We start from the raw sequence: 25,049 nt of genomic DNA, 5'->3' as shown, positions 1-25,049 counted from the left end.
TTCTTTAGCTGCTGCCAGGTGAGGATTGTTGCTTCCTGGGTATAGGTCGGGTGGGGATGTAGGTGCCCAGAATTGTGGAGGGTGGAGAGGGAGCTGTCAGTCACTGGAAGAGATCCCGCCAGTGCTGCTACATTAGCTTTCCTTAGTGCTACACCGTTGATTGCTGGTTGAGAAAAGGATCACAGTTATATGAAACAGGCCCTGTGTACTGACCAAAGGATCACACTGAAATCAATGAAAGTGTGGATACAAATAAAGATTTAGTATGAAATTAGCTTTTATTTTTACTTCAAAATAAACATGTTTAACATTTATTCATAATAGAAACTAAGGAAGTTTTTGTTGTTGTTGAAAACCCAAAAGTGTGTAAACCATTCTAAGTTTCTCCTCCCTGCCTCACTTACAAAAGGCTAAAACCAAAGGGGATTTTTTGGTCTGTCAGTTAAAAGACACACAATAGTCCCAAAACTAGAAGGGGTCAGAAAGGAAACGTTTCTCAAAGTATATAAAAGAAAAGCCTTGCTAAGGTGATTGCTGAAGTTCACTCAAAGCTCTGCAGCCTATTTCTGGTATCTCAGCAATAGGAACGGATGCTTAGGCATTTCAGAAGTTTACACTATTAACTCTTTAACAGGCCCTTCCAATCTTTGTTCACCAGAGAGATGTCTTATAGTTGAATTTCAACTTCAGCAGGTACTTCAGGTTTACCTGAGCAATATCATAGACAATATATCTGTAGGGAACAATGAATTAAGGAAAGGTTTATTTTCTTAAAAAGAATTTTCATGAAGAACATTAGCATGAGGTCATAAGAACTTAAGAGAAATCCATGCTGGGTCAGACCAAGGGCCATCAAGTCCAGCAGTCTGTTCACACAGTGGCCAACTAGGTGCTTCTAGGAAGCTGAAATCCTAGGGTTGCACTTGCAGAAAGCACTCATGGTGTTGGTCCTTCCCTCACCTTTCCCTTCCTGCTGAAAAGGCATTCCTGTAGGTCACACACACCTATGGACAAAAAGTCACTGAGCACAGGAGATGCAGTGAGGAGGGGGAAGATCACGAAGATGTCCCACCTTGCTCTTGCATCATCAGAAAACTTGGCAGAAATATTACAGTACAGCAAAAACTTTGTTGGTGCTAGAGGAAGGCAGGGGGAATTTCGTCACATTCCTTCATCTCTTTGCAGCCTTCAGGCCACATGGCTTTTTGTCAGCACCCTGTAATGGGCCTAGAAGCAAACTGGCAGCTATTGTAGTTGCAGATGCACTGTAACACCTGTACCTTACATGTGGTGTCAGGCAAGACAAGGCCTGTTGTGTCCTGAATCAGGTGTAGCTTCCAAACTGTCCCTGAAGGAAGCTCCACCTAGAGTTTACTGCAGAAGTTGATATGCCAGGTACCAAACAACATCCCTATCTCCTACTGGTCAATGAGTCAAGTGCAACTGCAAAAAGCATCTCAGGTTGGTCACAGCTGTCAACTGACCAGCCCAGAGCAGAATCTAGAGTATGCCCTATTTGAATACCTATTTTGTGCCTATACAGCCTCTATCTGATCAACTTCCTGACAGCAGTGGAAGCCAATTTCATTCAAGCTAAGCTTTCCAAGCAACAGATAATGCCCCCTCCACAACACTGGCTAGAGACCCCAAGATCCTTTACTGATGGCCTTCAGCTGGGTGGAAGCAGCTTCAGACAGGCAGGCAGCTCTGCCATGGTGATCGTGGAACAATACATTCCCTTAGAAAAACGTGCTTCAAAGGATACTCATTATACAGAAGACAGGTGTCGCTAACTCCCGATGGTATTCCTTTGCCTAAAGGAACATCTACGCCATCAAGAGAGATAGTGGCTGAGGGATCTGGTGCAGTTTTGCCCAAGCCTGTATTAAGAAAGCAAAAAAAAACAGCATTCATGTTGGCAAGTGCCCTTCTGCACTGAAAGCCTTTTCAGCTTGTCAAGATAGTCAGTTGTGGTAAAACAGATTTGAATCCCCACTGTGCCATGGAAGTCTACTAGGTGACCTTGGGCCAGTCACAAAAACTCAACCCAACCTTAATCCCAGATTTCTTCTGAGAAGAAAATGGAAGACAGGATAACGATGCAAGCTGTTTTGGGTCTAAATGAAGGTATAAATGAAGAAATTGATATATTTATACTCCACCTCTTTGTAATTTGCTCTTGAGGTGGCTACTTTAAGTGCTACTGAAACTGGCTGAACACAAGTTTCCCAGAGGAGCTTAGGAACAAACACCATTCCTTCAAAGGGACTTAATGCTGAGTATTTAATAGTCTTATAATCATCCAAAATTCCTTTGGATTCATTTGTGTTTACTTTTTCCCTACTAGATCCCAAGAACTCACGGTGGGTTACAATATATCCGTATCTCATTTTATTCACAGGTTGAAAAGAGGTAATTTAGATCAAGGCTACTCAAGAAGCATCATGGCTGAGTAGGTGAATGTGACAGTATGCCTCACTGGCTCTAATGTATATATGAACCTTCATTTTCTGTTTCCATGATCTTGTGAACAAAAGTCCTTTGCCCTGGACAACTGAAGCAAACTGCTCACATTCTCCTTGGGATTTTTAGCATAAGATCATAGTAAGGCTAAAATAATTTCTATAATAATTAACAATACATATTAAGGAACATCCCTCCACTGTGCTTCATGAATTTATCTACAAGGTACTATGACAACATTTCTTCACACACACTCAAATGAGGCTTACCTTTGACACTGTGTTTTCCTTTCGGCACCTTGGTGATATGGGAAGCATTCTTCATTTCGTACCTATCAAGCAGAGAGGTTATTACTTCGAGTAAGATACTGATGGTTGCCCCCTGTAATACAAAGCCTTTCTAAATACAAATTACTTACATATTTCCAAGGGCAACTTCTCCCAGCAAGATTAAGCCTACGGAGTCATTTTGGGAGGTGTGACAATAGTTGGCGCTCTTGGATACCATATCCGCAAAATAGACACCTTTACCAAACATGTAGCCGGTCTAGGGAGAGAACATTGGCAGCTTAACAGCATGTGACACTACAGAAAAGCATTTCCAACACTGCCTTAGCAAGTCAGTCTAGTGGGAGGGGTGACTGAGCTAAGACTGCAGCTTCTTGTCCCACCAAACCTGCCCGAAATCATAAACTCAGACACTAAACAGTGGGAGGTGGCAGGGGTGGGGGCAGCAGAAAGTCATGCCCAGAAACATGCCTTGCTTATTCCCTGTTGCATGACCAACTGCCATCCTGCAGGCTAGGAAGAAACTTTCTTCCATATCACATTGGACAGTAATTCTCAGAAACTGACTGAGCTTGCTCTATCCAGGAATCAGCTTTCTCCAGTACACGGGGGCACTGTGGGTCTAGACTGTGCAGGCTGATTTGTGAGAGGACAGTGAACAGATGGTACTGCCTCACAGCTAGGGGTTGGACAAGATGGCCTTTGGGTTGCTTGCATGCATCTCTGCAACACAAGGCTCTTTGAGTAAAATTCAGTCTGCTCCAAAAATTCCCAAAAATCAGGATTTAGGAATCTTGGCAGAGTTCTTAAAATGTAAGATACATAAATATAAAATAGAAGTCTTGACCAATATTATCATGTTGAGGGAAGGCCATATCAAGACAGTCCAGCCAGAGCAACATCTGAAATGTCCAGGGGGGCACCCTTCCTATACTAGATATTTCTGTGTTAGCAATAGAAACCATATCTGTGTGCCGGCAAAGCATACAGGGAGGGAAGCAGGAGCACACCCGCTAATCTCACCTTCACATGTTCAAACTGTCAGCAGCAGGATATATGGGCATACAAACTGATTGCATGCAGGTGCTTTCCCCACCATCAGGGACTCTTGAAAAGCAGCATTCCCAATGGAGTGTACAGCGTACGTGTCTGACAGGACTAGCAAGCATGGCCCCGTCTTCTCTATCTAGGAGCACTCCCTGTATACAAGTACAGGTTGAGTATCCCTTATTCGGACATCCGATATCCAGACTGATCCGAAAACTGGACCTTTTGAGCCAGCATGCAGGCATTACTCACAGGCCCTCAGCAGTGCCATTGATGGTTCAATGTACACAAAATTATTAAGGAATATTGTTTAAAATTATGTTCAGGCTATATAAAGTATACAGAAAACATATATAAAACATAAAATACAGAAAACATATAAAACATAAATTAATTTCGTGTTTAGACGTGTGCCATCCCCAAGATAGCTCATTATGTATATGCAAAAATTCCAAAATACGGAAAGATCCGATATATGGACTTCTGGTCCCAAGCAGTCCGGATAAGGGATACTCAACCTGTATGTTGAATGTACAGGGCTACTGTAGACCAGGAATTCCAACGTAGCAGGAAACTGAAAAACTCAAGATGTCTACACAAAGCCAGTTAGCTCGCAGTATTTTACATACCACAGGGGCCTCAGGTGGAGCTATTCGGAGACCCTGTGATAAGATACCAGCAAAATTGGTAGTGCGAGAACCATGCCACAGCAGCTGACGGTTGTGTAGCTCTTTGAACGGTTTATAACGCTGACTTTCTCCTTCGCGTTCAATCTTGAAAACCTGTGGGAAGGGAACAAGATTTTTTTTTAATAATACATAGCAAAACCACGTTTGAAAGTAAGGCGCACTAGGAAAAGAAGAAACTCAATTCTAATGAGCACACAGCATGTGTCCTGTGCTACTAAGCACATCTAGAAAAGCTTTACGTTCAAAAACTGTTCTCTGGTCTGAAAGCAACCATGAAAATCCAATTTTAGGGGCAAAATAGGTGCAAGCATTTAAAATCAAAACTGCAATCCACTATGGTAAAACAGACATCTTTTATAGATCAATTTCAATTTTTTTAAATTATGTAACTAGAAATTTGGAACAGAACTGAATTAAAGTGAGACAGAATGATAATGATTTAGGTAATATATGTGTAATAAATACCTTATTATATATGGAAAAATATTTTGAGAAGAATAATGTAATTCAAATACGCTGTTAATTGAGTTACAATTTTGAATGTCACGCTTGTATATTGTTATATTGTGTTTATGCTTTAATGTTTTCATGTTTGTGTTTGTTAAAAATAAAATTAAGAAAACAAAATTGCAATTTACTAATTATATTAAACCAACTTAAAATTTAAGACTGTTCTGAAGACGAATTTCCAGTGAGAATGATACCATCTAAAATTTGACTATGAATGAATAAAATGCTGGGGCGTGTGTGTGCATGCTAATTCGAGCACTTAGGACATCCCCAGAGACGCTCTTTTATTCCCCTTTTCTCTCACTGTTGTCCCTTCCTGGACTTGGATCTCTTGCAAGGCACATGAGAACGCTTCATCAGTCTGTTGCGTCCTTATTGACTTGGCCATACTTCTCCACCTCTCCAGGGCAAGCAGGTCAAGGTGGTTCTGGGACAGTGGCCTTGGCAACAGATGTGTCAGTACGCTCTGCCCTGCTCTCTTATTGCTTGGGGACAGTATCAGTGGGACAGCTTGGGCTGCAGAGCTGAGGTGTAGGCCTGTGCGACCTGAAGCAGGAAGATCCTGGACAGGTTGGTGAGGAAAAAAGTTTGCACTTGAGAGGAGGGGCCGAGTCAGCACAGATTCTCTGGTCCATTCTAAGCATCGTTAGGGTACAGCTACTGGTATCCCCTGCTATGGTTGTGTGTAGAAGGGAAGTGTAAAGACTTCTGTCCAGACTGTCACACAAACTTTGTATCTCTTTATGCCACAGTACAACTTCCCACACAAATAACACAGTACAACGCAAAGATTAGCAAAGTACTCAGCATAAAGCAAACAAGAAGGCAAGAAAACCAACCAATTCTGTATTTCAACCCTTAAGCACAGAAAATCTTTAATCAGAACCTACCTCCATGACTTTCAAGTCATAAGCATTGTGAGTACTGGCATGAGTATTCTTAACATACTGCTTTATGATCTTGGCTTCTTCTGAATTTTTGTCTACTACCTATGGGGGAAAGAGGACAAAATGTGTTCTTTGAAAATAAATGAGACAAAAGGAATCTTAAGAATAGAGGTGAGGGTTTTTCATCTCACAAAGCTGCAGATTGAGTTACCATATTTACTCAGAAAGGAACACCCTTCCTAAAAAGAGGTTATACAAAGGTTTTTTTTAATTACTATACATGCTTGTACGCGAATGAAAAATAACCCCCTCCTTTCTTGATAGCACAGCTGGACAAAGTCCTAATCTTCCTTTGAGGTAAATACAGTATTTATCTGGTTTCTCCAGCCATGTTGCATAATTAGCTTTTAGCATTATCAATCAAATCCCACCAGAGCAAGTTGGAAAAGGCCAGTCAGGCTCTATTCATAATGTGGCCAGTCCTATTTTACCTTGATATCTGTTTTAAGTTTTTCATAGTTCACATCTATGGGATCTTTATCCCCGTCCTGACCTCCACTTCTGAGTAGGCTGTAGGCAACTTCAATGTCAAGCAGATTGTCCAGCATCTCTACTTTGGACTAGGATAAAGAAGACAATATGTTTATGTAGTGAACATTTTCTGTGGCCTGAGCATGTGACCCAGTAAAACCATGGCATCCTATAGCTAGTCACATTGCACTAAAAGTCAATTACAAGATCAGCAGGTCCTCTCATCAACAGAAGCATAAGCCTTGGTTACTTTTTATCTTACTCTTTCCCAAAGGGTTTGAGGCCTATGTACAGGATTTGCCCTCCTTAGACAAACATTTTAACCTTACAACCTGGAATAAATGACAAAACTAAGAGATGGCAACCAGTCTAGGCCACCCAATAAATTTCATGGCCAAGTGACAATTTGGACCTGGATCTCTACCCCATATTAGCTGAGGAAGTCCTACACTGCATGCAGGTAAGCTAAAGTAGGTGTTTTTGATCTCACATCTCCAGTACGGTCTCTAGGGAAAAGAATACAACTGATAGTGAAGCACAGAAAGCACACACAGTGCCCAAATTGCGTTCTACAATTAGTATCAGATCTCAGTTAATACCGTAATGTATTCTAGGTTGTTTAAAAGAGGAGGCTTCTTCATCCCAAAGTCATGAGGAATCAGTGTGTAGAAGCGATTGGAGAGATCCAATATTTGTGAATCTGTTCCACCACTAGAAACTGCCTAAATAGGAAGGAAAACAAGCAAAATAAAAACTCTTGCAGCAACATTAAGGTACTTTGCTGAACACTTCTACACAACAGAATGGAGACTGCACGAGTAAAAAACAGTTCCAACACGAATAATTTACAGGGCAATCCCAAGTAGAATCAACAGGCTTAAGTGTTATCATAGCCCACAAAAGCTCTGTCTTCTGAGCATATACTGCCAGTATCTGTCAAAGAGAGCTTTGACTCAGCTCCAGTCCCCATTCCTGGTCCCTTTCTTGGTATGCAGTGAAGTACACTACCATCCTCCAAAATGAGCTGACAGTATGACGATTTCAAAGTAACAGCATCAATGCATAAAAGCCATCAATCTAGCTTAATTTCACACGCCTCTACCATACCACTTGAAAGACGTAGTACCAAAGGACCAAATTAGGGCTACTCTGCAGCCAGCTCCCAATCCTACAAATAAGTTGCTATGTAGTCAAACCAGGTCTTTTTGATGAAACATTAATTATCTCGTTAAAGGAGATGGACTGGAACGGGACAAAGCCATAATTTTTGTGCAGCCAGGAGTCTTCACATTGCCTTCATTAAAAGAAGTGTAATTTGTAGAAGTGGCAAAAACCAGCCAACTCCCAGCCCAGCCTGCCTTATGAGCTCCCCTCATCATAACAGTTTTTCATGCTTACTTGCTGCACGTCATTAAGGATGGAGTATGCACTCTGGATCTGCCTCTTACTTAGTTTCCCCAAAGGCATCTTCTGGAGATCAATCTGACAATAAGGCAAACAGAAGTAATTAAAGCAGAACCTTCATTTTTCAGTAGAAGTATCGTTCACAACAAACACCCAAGATCTCTGATGTGCAACAATTCTTATTTAAATGATCACAGTGTAAGGTGCTATGGGACTCCCAGGGACTCTGTGTGTGTGTAAAGGGCCGTCAAGTCGCAGCCGACTTATGGCGACCCCTTATGGGGTTTTCAAGGCAAGAGACTAACAGAGGTGGTTTGCCAGTGCCTTCCTCTGTACAGCAACGCTGGACTTCCTTGGTGGTCTCCCATCCAAATACTAACCAGGGCTGACCCTGCTTAGCTTGAGAGATCTGACGAGATCAGGCTAGCCTGGGCCATCCAGGTCAGGGCCAGGGGACTGTACCACCTCAGTAAGTTAGGAAATAGGATTTATAAAGATAATTATAAGCCTTTGTTTTTAATATTGTTTGCTTACACGTTTTGAGTATTGAAATATCGTTGGTATTGAAATATCATTGGTATTTAGCTAACATCCCCCTTTTCAAACCTGAGGGAAACAGGCCAATAATAAATAATAAGTAATAAAATAATAAGTAATAAAATAGTATATCCTTGTTATTAACTGTTCATGTACTGCCACAGAAAACTCTAGCTCTTTGAAGAATAGGAGCAGAAATTTAGTGCCAGGTAAATTCATACACAGGCCACCCCCTTCTGCCACAGGGAGAGAGTAATGAATAGTTTATGAAAGGTGGCACAGTGTGTTGAACTTTAAGAATGCCAAAGCCCTCAAAGTGTAAAAAGGTGTTGCTTCATCATCCCATAATAAAAAGGAAAGCATGAAAGAATTATTAACAAGGATTATTAGCAACCTCAAATTCCACCATGGCTTTCTTCATGCTCTCCACATCAAAGATCATCTTAATGAGGTCCTGGACTGGCTTTGGAAGCTTTGATTTGGTTCCTGCACTAACTGTCAGTTTCTTTACTGCTTCTTCATCCTAGGGAAAAAAAGAGTGTTAATTACACCCACAGGCAGAGTTTCTCAGTTAAACCAGTCACGCTGGAGATGGGAGTACGCATTCAGTTCTCTTACTTTACCCAGTTAACTGGGAACTCTAACCCACTAGTTTAGACCCACTGGTTGAAGAGAACAAACATATACCCAGTTTGTCCCAATCAAGGAGAAAAGCAGAAAAAATAAAAGGCACAACATTATTTTACTTTGAATGAACAGATTCTCAACTTTTTTTGTTAATTTCCTCAAATCTAGAGATCTCAGGGCTCAGGAAACCTCGGCATACTATCCCAGGTTGGTCGAATATTTTAGTCAAATGCTCAAGGGGGTACTCTGGCGATGTGAGGGTGTGAAAGAAAGCCTTAGGTCTGGGATCTACTGTTAGATTTGCCGATGTTTGCCATCAGGTGCCCTCACATTAGACGAATTCACTGATGTCATGTCTTCTGAACTGCCAAAGCTGCCACACTGTTGAGCTGGAAATCAGGTGGGCCCTGGCAGAAAAGGTGTTGTGGCACAGCTAAATTTTGCAGGGTGATCCTTAAATGTTTCAGTGCTTTGATTCAGCAGGGGCACGTGGCTTTCTTCTACAACAGTTAAGGTAGCACGTGCACTTGTAGTCAAAAGTAAATTTTGTGTATATGGCACTGACAAGGAAGCAAGTTCCTCTTTGGTAGCAGTAACATTAACTATATACCTGTCCATAGTCTATTTCCAGAGGATAGAATTTTTTTGGATATTTGGTGAAATTTTTAGAATGCCAGGAGTTGCCGGTCTTGTCTTCATACAGATTCAGAAAGTGTTCAATGGCTTCCTCTTTAGATGGCATCTGCTCCAGCTTGTTGCTTCCAATCACTGTGCCAACACGGCCCCAGGAACGGAACACCCAGTATCTAGAAACAAAGGAGTTGGGAGAAACAGGAAAAGGGGATTAAACTAGGCCGCAGTTCTGAATGGCATGATGGGCACAGCCAGTCTCTCATGGTGCACCCATTCCTACCACTTCATTAGGGCCGCAGCACCAACACTGAAAACTTCTGCCTGGCGTTCTCTCTACACAGCCAAACTCTAAAAAAGAAAGCCTCCTGAAGTTTCGCTCTACAGAAGGCACACCTAAAGCATGTGTTCATTTAGGGATCCAAAAGCTGCACTAAAAAATATGGAAGTTAAAAAAAAAATGCCCCAATTCCTGCTGCACTGGGCTTCCTGGGGTTTGGCAAAATAGGCAGTGGCCAAACTCTCATGCCACTCACTGGTCAAAGTTGTCCCCACCCTAGAAAATGGAATTTTGCATGATATTAAGAACAGAAGAAAAGCCATGCTGGGTCAGACCCAGGCCCATCAAGTCTAGCAGTCTGTTCACACAGTGGCCAACCAGGTGCCTCTAGGAAGCTCACAAACAAGACGACTGCAGCAGCATCCTGCGTGTGTTCCACAGCACCTAATATAGTAGACATGCTCTTCTGATACTGGAGAGAATAGGTATGCATCATGACTAGTATTCATTTTGACTAGTAGCCATGGATAGCCCTATTATCTTTACATCGTCAAAAGAAACTTGTGTATATGGCATTGATATGTCCACACACCCACTTAAAGCTTTCCAAATTGGCAGCCATCACCACTTCCTAGGGCAGGCAGTTTCACAATTTAACTACATTACTGCAGCAGACTTTATGCTAATATTTAGGTTTCAACACAGCTGAAGCTTTCATTTCCAGAACTAAACCAGCACAGGCTGGGTGGGGAATGGTTGGTTTTGATGAGCAGACGCCTATGGGTCTGGGAAGGGTTAACCCAATCAGTCACTAATCCCTTTGTATAAATGCTGGGTGAAAATCCATCACATCTAAATGTAGTCCTCAGAGAACAAAAGGGAAGATTTTCAAATTAGATTTGCAAACTAGGTTACAGGTTGGCACTGCCCCAAATAGAACTGCTTCAGCCTCTTTTGGCCGATAATGAGGTGCACACTCTAAATGTAATGCCAGCCCAGTGTGCTTATACATTTCTAAATACTTGGATTACCACCTTATAATACATACCCGGGCTGACACTAAATGATTTATGAAATTTTATGTGTGCAGAAGACGTCGTGTTAGACCACTGAAGAAGGCCTGAGGGCTGAAACATGTTTGGCATGTGGTTTTAGTTTATCAACCCTATATCTGTTGCCATAAGGGCTTGTTTTGAATATGTGCATAAGTGCTTTATAACAAATAGATTTCACTGTTTTATTTAGGTCTCATTTCACTAGACCTTTTGGGTACTGAACAGAGAGTATGTCCAATGAAACTCAAACTTTGTTGTAACGGGAGACAGAAGCATGTAATCAGGAAAGAGGCACAGCCAACCTGATTTCCCTGTCGTCTTCCAACAGCTGAAGTTTGTAATAGGAGTTGGTTCCCTTGACAATATCTACCAGGCCAAGAGTGGCACTGAAGATTTTGCCACCCTTTTCAAAGACATGAGCAGAATCTTCTAAGCCTGTGAGGAAGGGCAATGAATTAAGGTTAGGGGAAAAAAACACATTTTGATCTTACTATTTTTAACTTTTAACACGATACTATAAGACAATTCCCTCCCCTTTCCCAGATTCATTTAGGACGGCATCTACAAATTGCATTTCAACAGTGTTTGTGAACACTACTTTGAAAATTGTCAGGGATTGAAAAATATCTGGATACTTCCATTAAAAAACCTATTCAGCCAATCTCACAATGAGATAAGGCAGGAGAAAACCACTGTTCAAAAGCTAAATGACATTTTACATGTTTGCATTACAAGCACGATAAACCTTCCTGGAGAAAACTACTGGAAGTTTGCTAGAGAACCCTGAGACTCATCTGGAACTGGATCCTTCACAGCTCAACCATCATTATTATCCAGCTTATTTGTGTCCTAGCAGCAGTGCAGGCTTGATCATCCATGGGAGGCAATTCTAAGACATGCTTCAAGGACGTCCCTCAGTTTTGCATTATGTGGAAAGGTCTTAAAAATTAGGAGCCACTAATGAGCTTGAACAGCCTTGTAGAAGATGCCAGGCAGTCCAACGATGGTGGACCTTGAACTTCAGAACACCTCTAGGTTGCAAATTAGCAGAAAATGACCCATTGAGGCATTTCTGACAGAATATCAGCAAAAGAGATAACAGGCACAAGGATTTTCTGAAGTCACCTGAGTCGGGGTCCACAGCAGCACCTCCTTTCACCGTCAGCTTCATTTTCTTTTCAGACTTGCTGGTTCCTGTACAAAAAAAGTGCAAGTATTTGTTAACATACATTTAAAAAATACATTCTCTAGTCTCAGAACAAGAGCTGCAAAAGGAATAACTGTTTCAAATCTATAGAGGGTTTGGGGGAATAATTTTCCTGTCTGGGTTCAATTTCAGCAAGGAAGTTTTGCCTCAGGACTAAAAGTTTGCAAGGAACAAAGTATGTCCTATTAAATTCCCATTGAAGGAGAATTTTTTAAAAGGATACCTCTCCATATAAAGAGCAGCATTTTCAGTCATTCTAATTGAACTATGTAAAGTATTCTCCTGGAGTATACAGTCTTGAACTGTTTAAATCCTCATATTAAACAAAATTTTTGTATTCTTTAAGCCTTGGTCCTTACAGATTCTTCTCTGTTAATGTTAGGGGAGCTTCTATTGACTTACCTTTGATTTCTAGTCAGGCAATCCAGTTTAGAGAATTAAATCCTCCCCCTTTATTCTTGCATCTTCAGAACAGAAAGAGGGCCACAGATTTAGATCACAGAAGATGAAGGAAAAAGGTTCCTCAAACACTAATTTCCTCTGCCACATTTCATCATAAATACCAAAGGCTCTTTATAACCCAATAAACACACACCTGTTATTCTTAAGAGGGAGGGAAGAAGACTGAGACATCTTTCCTCTAAGCAGTGTTTTGTTGTCGAAGGCTTTCACGGTCAGAGTTCATTGGTTCTTGTAGGTTATCCGGGCTGTGTAACCGTGGTCTTGGAATTTTCTTTCCTGACGTTTCGCCAGCAACTGTGGCAGGCATCTTCAGAGTAGTAACACTGAAGGACAGTGTCTCTCAGTGTCAAGTGTGTAGGAAGAGTAATATATAGTCAGAAAGGGGTTGGGTTTGAGCTGAGTACTGTCCTGCAAAAGTAATGTGCTAATCATTGTCCTGTAAGTATCAAGATAATGTGCTAATGAGGGTATGGTATGTTAATATGGAACCATTGTATCCTGAAGTGATCTGTTAATGTGTGTAATCCAAAGCTAATCTGGATGGCTATTGTTGACTGTTGCCTTTGTTAGTCTGGAGGTTTTCAGGAAGCCAAGCCTTATTCATTCTTAAACTCTCCTCTTTTCTGTTAAAGTTGTGCTGATGTTTATGAATTTCAATGGCTTCTCTGTGCAATCTGACAAAATAGTTGGTAGAATTGTCCAGTCTTTCAGTGTCTTGGAATAAGACTCTGTGTCCTGTTTGTGTCAGTCCACGTTCAGCCACTGCTGATTTCTCAGGTTGGCCAAGTCTGCAGTATCTTTCATGTTCTTTTATCCTTGTTTGTATGCTGCGTTTTGTGGTCCTGATGTAAACTTCTCCACAGCTGCAAGGTATACGATATACTCCTGCAGAGGTGAGGGGGTCCCTTTTGTCTTTTGCTGATCGTAGCATTTGTTGTATTTTCTTGGTGGGTTTAAACACTGTTTGTATAACCTACAGTTGCTGGCGAAACGTCAGGAAAGAAAATTCCAAGACCACGGTTACACAGCCCGGATAACCTACAAGAACCAGTGTTTTGTTGTATGCCTGTTGCATTTGATTGGCATTCATACCATAATATTTTGTTGGTGGAAAATGTCTAAGGTGCAATGTGGACACGCTGCTTTTTAAACTGCGTACCCCTTCCCCACTGGTTTCTCTTCTCACTTTCCTCTCAAAATGAGAAAAGGTCTTTTGGGGGGGGGGAGATAAGTCAAGGTACAAACCAGTTGTGGGTATCGACCCACCAGTGGAATCTAAGAGCTGGGAATCATCAGCAGATGGCATAAATAAGAGGTTAATTTCAGCTAAATGTTAAGGGGTTTGGCATGCCTGACTACTGACTGCTTTGAGGCTCTTCATCTCAGCTTCTAAGTTAACTTTCAATGCATTAAACTTAACAATCCAAATTAATATACACAACACTTCCAATGTAGCAAGTATCTTTAGCAGTCAAGGGAAAAACCAAGCCCTGTGACAAAGATGCCCTTTAGATGTTTCCTTCACCTTGCTCTTCCTTGTTCTTCCCGGTGCTTTTCGTGTTTGAATGCCCGCTGGATTTCCCTCCTATGGGCACTTCTTTGTGCTCCTGCTTCACTTCTGAGCCCCAGGGGGAAAGAGCATGAAGGGACAGAAGCTCCTCAAAGCTCTTGCTGGAGGATTTTATGTCCTGGAGGAACTCCTCTGACACCACACGGACTTGTGCCTCCTTGACTTCTTCCATCTTCTTGCTCATTTTCTCAACTTCCTCTGGAAGATTCAGAAAGGGAAAAGTGAAAAGGCATTGCATGACTTGTGATACTTTTTCTAGGGACAGAGCCCACAGCATGGTGATAAGAATATGCTCTGCAGGTCAGAGATTCCAGGTTCAATCCAGGGCCTGCCAACAAACTCAAGTAACATGGCTGAGGGTCAAACTCACTGGGAGAACTGCAAGAAAATCCTCACCGCATTTTAAAATAGATGATAGAAGCCACATGGAGACATCCCCCCCAACGTGGTTAGACATATACAGTTATAACCCTCCTTCAGGGCTACCAGCAGCATGGGGGGGGGGTTTGATTGGGATAACCATGGGAGGGGAGAGTTTAAGCCCCCTTCCCCTTATGGCCTTGATCTGAACTGGATCCCCATATAGTGTCTATCAGCATTGTTAAAATGCTATGAGGACCTAATCACAGATCTCCTTGTGGCTTCTCTGTTCTGACCCTTAGACCTCCACTTGGGAGCTGCTGCCAGCCACCTTGAGAATGCAGCATAAAAATCTCCTACATAAGCATGAATTGCCATCACTAACAAATCTGAATTGGTATGAGAATGCTTCACAGGTTCAAGTGGATGCCAAAACCTGGCAACAAATGTGTCTTGCTCAGTGTAGGATATGAAAGTACCCATCACATGAATCAGAACCATCATGTGGGAAGTCTCAATACTCCCAGCAGTCCCAGAGGAGGATGTGGAAACATTCCACACAGCAATTACCAGTTAACAGGGTCACTCACTTTGTGAGCTGATGCACAGGTTGGCTTTATTCACAGAAGCTGTCACCTTTCCTCCAAGCTCTTCAATAGCAGACTTTATTTCATCTTTATTCTTCGACAATTTCCCAAGGGTCACGACCTTCATGTTACATAAAGGTTTATCTGGTTGGTCAAATATAAAGTGCAAAGCATATGATGAACAGGTCATACCATGAAAGCTTTTCGAAAACTTATCAAGCGATGATAGCAGTACCCCTCATTTTGTGGAAAATAAAGCAGATGCGAGTATGCATACATTCCCTGACGTGGTAAGGCACTACTTCAAATTTCAACTGAGGTTCCTTGTTTGAAAGTACACCTTGCATCAAAAGTTTTCACTTCCAAGGAGATGAGAAAATGATTGTAGATGGGGTGTGTGCTTTCAGACAACCAAACACCTTTGCCCATAAATCACGTAGTACAGTTGCATGAGAGTACCAAGTTACACCCAAGAATGTACATTTGAATTTATTTAAAATGTTTTTATGACACCTTTCCACCCACAGAGTCCCCAAGGTGGTGAACAATTGAAACTTTAGAACAATTGTTAATATATACACACACACACTTGTTCTAAAAACAATTAAAAACAATAATTAATGAAACACAAATGGAAAGGCAAGTCAGCGAATTGGTGACAACAAGACGCGTATGAAGAAGCTGGATTTTGCCGGATGACTAAATTGTGTAACTTTCAGACTGCTTGATGCGTTTTCACTACCGACATGAAAGGAGGACATTTCACCCCTTGGAAAGAAGGCAGTTAAGGGGAGACATGATAGAGGTCTATAAAATTATGCATGGTATGGAGAGAGTGGACAGGGAGAAGCTCTTCTCCCTCTCTCATACCAGAACGCAGAGTCATCTGCTGAAGCTAGAGGGTGAGAGATTCAAAACTGATAAAAGGAAGTATTCTTCACACAACGCACAGTTAAATGGTGGAACTCCCTGCCCCAGGATGTGGTGATGGCTTCCAACTTGGAAGGCTTTAAGAGGGGATTGGACATGTTCATGGAGGAGAGGGCTATTCATGGCTACTAGTAAAAATGGACACTAGTCATGATGCATACCTATTATCTCCAGAGAAGTATGCCTATATATTAGGTGCTTTGGAACACAGGCAGGATGGTGCTGCTGCAGTCGTCTTGTTTGGGGGCTTCCTAGAGGCACCTGGTTGGCCACTGTGTGACTTGATGGGCTTTGGTCTGATCCAGCATGGCTTTTCTTATGTTCTTATAATGAGTGTATTTTGCAGGCATTACATGGCGGGCCACTTACCCGCTGATGCAGCCGAATTTTCTGTAACTGGAACAGAAACTGCTGGAGGAGGAACTGAGTTTGCAGAGGCAGCCTCTGGGGCAAATACTCTGTCCTGTTTTTTAAATTTAAATTTCTTTAGATATGCGATTTCCCGGAACTCCTGTGTTGGGGCAGTAGACGCAAGAGAAATTAACACGTACAATGTAAGAAATCCCAAGATTAATACGGCAACCAAAGTTAAATGACGGACTTCAGAGAACTGTTTGTTCTGTTCCATCCCCATGAACCCCATTATGATCTTTCATCTGCAGACACGCATCATCCTGGGCTGTGATGGAAGTGGGCTACACGCTTTGCCAAAACTCTCACGATGTATTATCAATACTTGGAGCTCAGTAATGATTGTGGACCAAATGTTTTTCTAGAGCAGTGGTCGGCAAACTCATTAGTCAACAGAGCCAAATATCAACAGTACAACGATTGAGATTTCTTTTGAGAGCCAAATTTCTTAAACTTAAACTATATAGGTAGGTACACTGTTTATTAACTTAATAAACTTTAATTAAAGTTTTAAGTCTTAATTAAACTATAGGAACACTGAATAAAACTTGATATCATACCTAATAGTGATCTTATTTATTGATAAAAATTTAATTGTAAGTAAGGTATCCATAAAATTAAATCATGACAATGACTGACAAACACTGTACATTTTCCCCATCTGCATTCTCAAAATTCTGCAGGGGGGCTTATTGTTGAGTTTTGAGAATCTGGATGGGGAAAATGTGCATCTGAGTGGCAAATCCAAGGCAAAACCTCCCATTCATAAATGGCCAATAACCCCCCATGCAGAGTTTTGAGAATCTGGATGGGGAAAATGCGCATCAAACATGGCTCCCCCCCCTGGGCCCCGACCTCCTCCTCCTCGCCGCCGCCTGGGCTCCTTCCCTCCCTCCCTCCCTCCCCAGCCGGCCGTTCGCCCTTCTGCCTCTCCTCAGCGCCTTGGCCTCCTCCGCCAGCCAAAACCAGCGCGAAAAATCCTGCCCGCTGATTGGCTGCCGCCGCCCGCCTTGGCACCGCTTGCAAAACCCGGCTGCGCTGTGAGGGGAGGGAAAAGGAGGAGGAGGGAGGCGCTTTACCTCACACACCACTCCTCTTGTGGGGGGGGGAAATAAACCCGAAATGGGGCGGTGAGGAGAGGTTTCGTGGTCGAATTTTGGTGGGGGGGGGGGGCGCGCCTCTTCCTCCTCCTCAGAAATGTTTGGGTTTCCAGAGCCGCACTCAAGGGCCCAAAGAGCTGCATGCGGCTCGCGAGCCGCGGTTTGCCGACCACTGTTCTAGACAGATGGACAACATTGCTGCTACCCATGGTAGGTGTATTCAAACAGCTCCCTAACAGTATACCCTCAAAGAATATTTTTCACCAGACTACTACTCACTTCAAGCTGAAAACCACGATGCCCTAGGAAGAGGCACACCACAGACACCACAGGGCAAGGAGGTGGTTTGGAAGTTACCCGCTCATTAACTGCAACTTGATTGAATCAGCATTCTTCCAAAATCATTGCCTTTTAGCCGTAAACCAGAACCTCCCCCAACACTTTAAACATGCACATTTACATCTGTTAACCTCGAAAATCTTTAACCTTCAACTTGATTGAATCAGAGTTCTTCTAACATCACAGCCCTTTAGCCATGAACCAGGACCTCCCCCAACACATTAAAAATGCACATTTACATCTGTTATCTTTGAAACTCTTTAACCATCATGCATTGAATTGGGTATATTTACAACTTTGCTTGTAGAAAACTAAGGCGTTTATACTTCAATTTCAGTTTCAGTACCTTTATTGGCATACCATCAACAGTCGCTCAAATAAAACCAACCCTCTAAACATCATTTAACTTATACTTAACTTGTGTGTCAACACAATTTTATATGCTAATCAAGTTATAAATTATGCATTTTTTTGTTCTTAAAGGAGCAAAATGGATTTGTACTTGAAAAGAAAAATTGCATATATTTTCAAACACACACTCCAAATTTCTGCCTGCCCTTCCCAGGGTGTGAGAGTTCATGTCTTCAACATTTCTGCAAACCAAAATAGGAAAAAAGAAGTTAGGTAACAGGAGACAGCTGCGTGTTTTGCTACATAAGCTCCATCAGGGGATCAGAGTTCCTTTGTGCAGAAACTCTGATTCCCCTGATGGGGCTTAAATAGCAAAAGGTGTAGGGGATTTACAAGTCAATAAAGCTGTCACCTGTTACCTGGCATCTTTTTTTCCTTTTTTGGTTTGCTGGCATGTTGTTAAATTAGCCTTACTTTCACTTTCAAAATTTCTGGATGTTTTACATTTCTTACAGGCCCACTGCTTTAGAGATCTGGGGAAGGACAAATAATTTCCTCTATCCATGGCAAAGGAAGATGGGAGAAGAGGCCCCTAATCTCCTGTTCCTCAAGGCCACTGCCATGGCTAGAGCTCTAGTAAAGTCAGCCTGCTTACCCAGATTCAACTCCACTATTTGTTCTGTGGAACAGTGAAGCTGGAGCTGGGGGAACTAGGATGCTTTTGCTGGCATAGGAAAAAAAAGTGGAATGCAAGTCTGGGAGTGGGTGATTTGAAAAAAGCAGGGATGCTGAAACCAAGGCTGTTGTAGGAAGCAACAAGGGTACTAGTGGAACCAAAGGGAGAGGGAGAGTGGGGCCCCTTTCCCATAACATTATTTCTCTAGTCATTGACAAACATTTACATAATGTAAGACTAAATGGCTGACAGACGAAAAAACGAAGTGCACTACCTTCGGGATGGTCCATTCTTTCCTGTTGGGAGCCTGTGTCTTGGCAACACATTTAGTCCAAGCAGTAATGTCCCCTGTACAGTAGTAAGCATCACTCCGGAACACAAACTGCCCTTTGCATTCCTCACAAGGCAGCAGAGCCCCAAAGGCCATCCCATCGGCAACACGGTCCAGGATCTAGAACAGTAAAAAGGAATCATGCCGAGGAAAGTAGAGGATTCAAGGCATCAGACCAAGACACTCACAGAGCCCGTGGACGCCTGGATCATCTTAGGAATTCTTTCTGCAGCTAGATTCGTTGCGTACACAACTTTCTAGGTTTGGAAACTACAGGTTACCTGTGAGTGGCCAATCATGTTGCCCTTGAGGCTACTAGAATAGGCTTTCATTCCAAAAATTTTGATGTTTTTTTCTTCACTCATTTAATTTACAGACTGTCTTAACGGTTACAGAAAGCAAGCACATAGTAACATATAAAACAGAAAAGATTCCAACTCACAGCTGATTCCCCAGAAGGAACTTCTTGCTTATTTGCTATCAGGAGCTCTTTCAGGTCATTAATGGAACAGGCTTTCTTCAGTTCATCTTTGATGTTCCAAATCAACTCTGTCTGTTCCTGTAGATGCAGAATAGTACTTTTCACTGTTTAGGTCTCTTTGTTAACAGAACTGTTGAAAAGAAGCACGTCCAATAGACCTGAAGAGCGAGGCTGCCTACTTTGCAAACAGAAATCCATGAAATAAGGGTCAGGTTATTTGCTACAGTTATCAATTAAATGAGGTTTAATTGTAAAAGTTTAATGCTAAGGCCTATTTCTCACTGAAGTGTCTGGGGACATAAACTCATGTCTAGGTTGTTCCATTTCAGACTGCAGGTGGGTGCTCATGTGACTATATGCTCTTCCATATTAAAAAAATCCTTTACAGAAAACATGAGTCACATTCAGAAGTCACTTTAAGCTACTCTGAATACAAACCTGGCTTGTTGCCAGGCTAGCACACCTTGCTGCTCCCTCCATAACTCTGATTACCCAAAACATACAAATGCAGGTTTGCAAGGTGACTGGAGTTAAGTTTCTCCCTCACAAAACCAGGACTCTAAGCCTGGATTAAACCCTGATTTAGATTCTGGGGGGGGGGGGAGAACTAATTCCTATTAATCCACATACCTGCATTCATATACCACACATAACCAGCGCTCACTTCTAACCAGGATTCTCTGCATATAAAATGAGGCAAGAAATCTGGTTTGTGTTCATTTAAAGTATGGACTTTGAAGAAAGCTGATAGGAAGAAAGTAGATTCCTTTGAAATGTGGTGTTGGGAGGAGAGTGTTATGGATTCCGTGGACTGCCAAAAAAACAAACCAGTGGGTTCTGGATCAAATCAAGCCTGAACTGACTCTAGAAGCCAAAATGACTAAACTGAGGCTATCGTATTTTGGTCACATTATGAGAAGACCAGAGTCACTGGAAAAGACAGTCATGCTAGGAAAAGTTGAGGGCAGCAGGAAAAGAGGAAGACCCAACAAGAGATGGATTTACTCAATAAAGGAAGCCACAGTCCTCAATTTGCAAGATCTGAGCAAGGCTGTAAAAGATAGGACATTTTGGAGGATTTTGATTCAGAGGGTCGCCATGAGTCGGAAGCAACTTGATGGCACTTAACACGCACACACAAAGTATATCTCAATACAGTTTCAGTGTCATGGAAGACCAACCTCCTTCCTGAACCTCGTTTTGTATGTAGAGTTGTTGTTTTTTGACTGAAGAGCCTGCAACTGCAATTTGAAGTGATATCACTCGGACACAGATTTACAATTACAGTGTTAACGATGCCCAATTCATGAGGGAAACAGCCCACTGGCAACTCCTCAGTGAAAGGAGTCTTTGTATAAAATGTTTCCGGTATCATTACCATTATTGTCCACCATTTACAGAGAAAGTGACAGTGGCCATGTGAATACTTTTAAAATCAAGTTTGGAGTATCATGCAGGTACGTGACAGAACTAGTCTTAAGTACCAAAAATCAACAGAAAATGGTATTAAAGCGAAAGCCCAGGGAGAAGTCAGGTCCAATTTGCACAAGCAGTAGCCATTACACAGCAGCTTGTCTGTGTAAGGGTTCAGACAAATAGGACCTAGCATTGCTCAAAGAATACCTTTCTTATATTAAAACCCCTCCACATACTTCTGATTCAAACCTACAAACTCCACTGATCCACAAAATGTCATCCTGCCAATATTGGAGGAATCGAACTCCACAAGAGACATAATACAAAGGTATGAATCAGAGAATCTCTAAGGAAACAGGAACAAAAACAGGAAGGTGGAATTCTCAGTGGGTATCATGAGAACTGTTTGTGGGGAAGCCTAATGCCTCTCAAGCTTGAAATACTCTTTCAGAGGAAGTCTTATTTGGTAGCCTATAGACTGCTTCAGGCTAGGAGATAGCCCAAGTACTATCACTCTGTGAAATAACTGTATATTACAGAAAAATAAACTCATATTCATATCCGTCTTTCCTCAACGCACATGCAAAAATAACATACGTATAATTTAAATTTTAAAAGGCTGACATCAACAGCAGAAACCACATATACTCCACTAAATCTTATATTCTAATAGTGAAGACAGGTTGGCTGTTGAGTGGGAAGGAGATAGGGTTACCAATTCCATGTTAGGAAATACCTGGATATTTGGGGGGAGGGGTAGAGCCTGGGTAGGGTGGGGTTTGAGGAGAGATCTGAGGGGTATAATGCCAGAGAATCCACCCACCAAAGCAGCCATTTCCTCCACGGGAACTAGGGTTGACAACCTCTAGGTGGAGGCTGGAGATCACTGGAAATTATAACTGATCTCCAGATGACAGAGATCAGTTCCCCATGAGAAAATGGTTAGTTTGGAGGGTGGACTCTATGGCATCATACCCTGCTGAGGTCGCTTTCCTCCTCAAACCTTGCATACCCAAGGTTCCACCTCCAAATCTCCAGCAATTCCCCAACCTGTAGGTGGCAACCCTAAGGAGGACCGATCGCTGTAGTTGGGAGAACTACTGTGATTCCAGGAAATCTCCAGGCCCTGCCTGGATGTTGGCAACCCTAGAAAGAGAGAAGGAAGCAGAAAAAGGAGAGACGCCATGGGGGCTTTCAGGAAAAGGAAAGAGGAAATAGTGGGGGAGGGGGAAATGAGATGACTCCTGGAAATCCTTGAGGGTTCCTACTTGTTGCTTCTAACTGACAAAACAGATAAATGTAAACTGAAAAGTCATAATATTACTTGGCCTCCTTTATGCTATGGTATACTTCCACGTATGCTTCCATTAGAGAGAAACCTATTTTTTTTGGCAGCAACATAAGGCATCTGGAATGATCTTGCTTTTAGGTAATTAAAAAAACACCCCTGCTTCTGATTGAAAACTATGCCAACATCACAAGCTCCTTCAGATCCTGCTTCCTTCTTGTAATTATGCTAGACTTTGAACAAGGTTCAGGACAAAAGCAATCCAGACGAGCGCAGCCTCCACTGTCAGTTCAAAACATTTCATTGCCTTGTAAAAGGAAGATGGCTGGAGGATCCACAAGAAACAAACCTTCAGCAGCTTCTCCTGCTTGGACTGCTTTTCTTTTTCCTTTTTTGGTTTCTTTTTTGAGACAACATTGCTATCCACATCATCTCCTTTTCGCTTTCTGAGAAAAACAAACATAGGCTGGGTTACTCAAATACAATTCAGTCATTTAACAAAGCCTGATGGCCTCTGTTACTCTGAATACTTGGCACAAGCCCTTCTCTGCCTTTGTGCAGCCCCAATTTCATTCTTTAGATTCCTTCCTACTAGCTTTTACATGCAAACTGTTCAAGCATCCTTGGCAACCCAAAACAGTATCAAATTAAAAAGTATTTGGAAGAGTACCTTCGAACACCTTGAGGCAGAAAGAAATGAATATTTAAAATGTGTCGCCAAAGAAGGGGATTTACTAGGTTTGCAGTAACTCCGTCCTTTGTGCCTGGGGTGACGATGCGTGTTCCTGGGACTGAGAAGGAAGAACTTACACAGGGCTCCCTGTCAGTCACTCCCGGGAGATCTCATAAAGAGCACAGTAAAGTCCTGTTCAGACATCTGAAGCCTTCATCACACAATGAATAATGGCGGCAATGCAACATGTAACATGGGATCTGTGACATCTCTGGATATCACCCCTAGCTTCCCAGCAGTAATGTCCATCATAAGCAGCAGAGCATTTTTCAGTCAACATGATCACAGCAGGCACGTGATGTTCTTTATATAAATGCATACCCAGCAGAGGCAGAGTGCTTTGGGCGACAAAGATTTTGCACACCCAATCCAGCTCTAAGTTAGAAGACATTCAATACTCGTCAAGCTTATAGGCTGCCAACCACTGGACTCTTTCATTGCTGTACCTGACAGTAGTCTGTGTCAGTCTGAGCAACAACGTAAGGTGCCCCCTCAGTGGGACTTTTATTCCTGTCTACTGTATCTCTACAGGCTAGAGAGAAGGCCAATAGCTCTAATAAACTGAGGCTAGTCCACCTGCTTCATCTAGGCTTGGGCACAAACAGGTGCCTATCACTGACAGACTAGGACACCAGCAACTCTCGGTTACATCTCTACTGCATCTGCAACGTTTAACAGCTATAGATGCAAGAGCCTCAGAGATATGACGACAAATTACACTGAATGCTATGCCGCCAAGCCAAGCTATTTTCCACTGTGACCCTAGTGTCATGTTGCATGACTATAGTATTCTGGCATACATACCTAGCTTCCTTTTGTATGGGATACAGCCACATTACTTAAATTATCTCACTTGAAAGCAGAAGCAAAGCACACAAAAAGAAGCATTTGCACAAACTACCATGCTCTGTTTCATACACTACCCCGGGAAAAGCAAAGAACAAGCCTCAAATAGATCAACACGGAGAAGCAAACATGCAAATGCCCTCTGCCATAGGAAACAATAGACAAGTTACAAACATAGTAAAGCAGCAGCTTTCTTTATTGAAGCTAGAAAAATTACGTTTTGTAATACCATGCAGTAGTGAGGGTTGCTTATCTTTCACAAACTCAACACACCATAGCACAGGGCAAACCACCCCAGGTTCTTCAACTGTGTTTCTAGATCTCATGATTGAGGTCCTGCTTTGGTTTACCTTCTGCTTTGTTTAATGGAATTATGTTCTTTTAAAGGGTTTAGAAGAACTGTTTAAGCATCGCCACAGACCTGAGTATTTTCTGTCACTCTCCAATATCCAGTATTTAAATGACTGAAACTTGCAGTGATTATTTGCCTGTGCTTGAAGGCCTAAAAAATAAAATGAAGCCTGTATTGTGCTGCTGTTTATAGGCCTACTTGCATCGGAGAAGAGGGCAAACTGCTTAACACTGACAAAGGGAGCTTTGACTCTCAAAAAAGCTTATTCCCTGAAAATCTTGTTGGTCTCTAAGGTGCTACTGGACTCCAGTCTAGCTGTTCTACTGCAGACCGACATGGCTACCCTCTGAAACTGCTTAACAGTGTGGACTACATCAAGATTTCATTAGCTATAGTTAATTATGATATTAAGGTACATGTGATTTAACTATTTGATACATCAGTTACACAAAACTGGAATATGGTGAACTAGCATTGCTTTCTGTGAAGCCTACGCTGTCATTTGTGAACTGCAAAGAGAAACAGATAGCGCTTTAGAAATAACAAAAACTGAAATAATTTCAGTGACATTAAAATGTGGCCTTCTTGCTATAGTGCGTTTGGCCACATTTTGAAAAACTGAAAGGCAACCATGAGGCTCATTATTTTCTTAACACACATAC

General features: G+C 42.1%; 1 protein-coding gene across 1 annotated transcript in view; it reads right to left on the bottom strand.

The window, feature by feature from the left end:
* Positions 1-513: 513 nt before the first annotated feature.
* The window catches only part of PARP1 (poly(ADP-ribose) polymerase 1), a 35,630-nt gene continuing 11,094 nt past the window's right edge, over positions 514-25,049 (bottom strand). Inside the window, exons 5-23 of the mRNA XM_056852681.1 lie at positions 22,806-22,902; positions 19,714-19,830; positions 19,215-19,391; positions 16,433-16,574; positions 15,137-15,277; positions 14,142-14,384; positions 12,073-12,141; positions 11,250-11,382; positions 9,593-9,788; positions 8,750-8,878; positions 7,813-7,896; positions 7,014-7,136; positions 6,375-6,503; positions 5,887-5,985; positions 4,427-4,579; positions 2,882-3,009; positions 2,733-2,794; positions 1,766-1,880; positions 514-733 (exon numbers count right to left, since the gene is read on the bottom strand). Of these exons, the coding sequence (XP_056708659.1) occupies positions 652-733; positions 1,766-1,880; positions 2,733-2,794; positions 2,882-3,009; positions 4,427-4,579; positions 5,887-5,985; positions 6,375-6,503; positions 7,014-7,136; positions 7,813-7,896; positions 8,750-8,878; positions 9,593-9,788; positions 11,250-11,382; positions 12,073-12,141; positions 14,142-14,384; positions 15,137-15,277; positions 16,433-16,574; positions 19,215-19,391; positions 19,714-19,830; positions 22,806-22,902 (2,419 nt within the window). The 3' untranslated portion in view covers positions 514-651. The remainder of the gene's footprint in view (positions 734-1,765; positions 1,881-2,732; positions 2,795-2,881; positions 3,010-4,426; positions 4,580-5,886; positions 5,986-6,374; positions 6,504-7,013; positions 7,137-7,812; positions 7,897-8,749; positions 8,879-9,592; positions 9,789-11,249; positions 11,383-12,072; positions 12,142-14,141; positions 14,385-15,136; positions 15,278-16,432; positions 16,575-19,214; positions 19,392-19,713; positions 19,831-22,805; positions 22,903-25,049) is intronic.

This window comes from Euleptes europaea, chromosome 7, assembly GCF_029931775.1.
Source record: "Euleptes europaea isolate rEulEur1 chromosome 7, rEulEur1.hap1, whole genome shotgun sequence".
In the NCBI taxonomy this organism is placed as follows: Eukaryota; Metazoa; Chordata; class Lepidosauria; order Squamata; family Sphaerodactylidae; genus Euleptes; species Euleptes europaea.
Note: the sequence above shows the minus strand (reverse complement) of the source record. Positions and strands in the feature narration are given on the sequence as shown.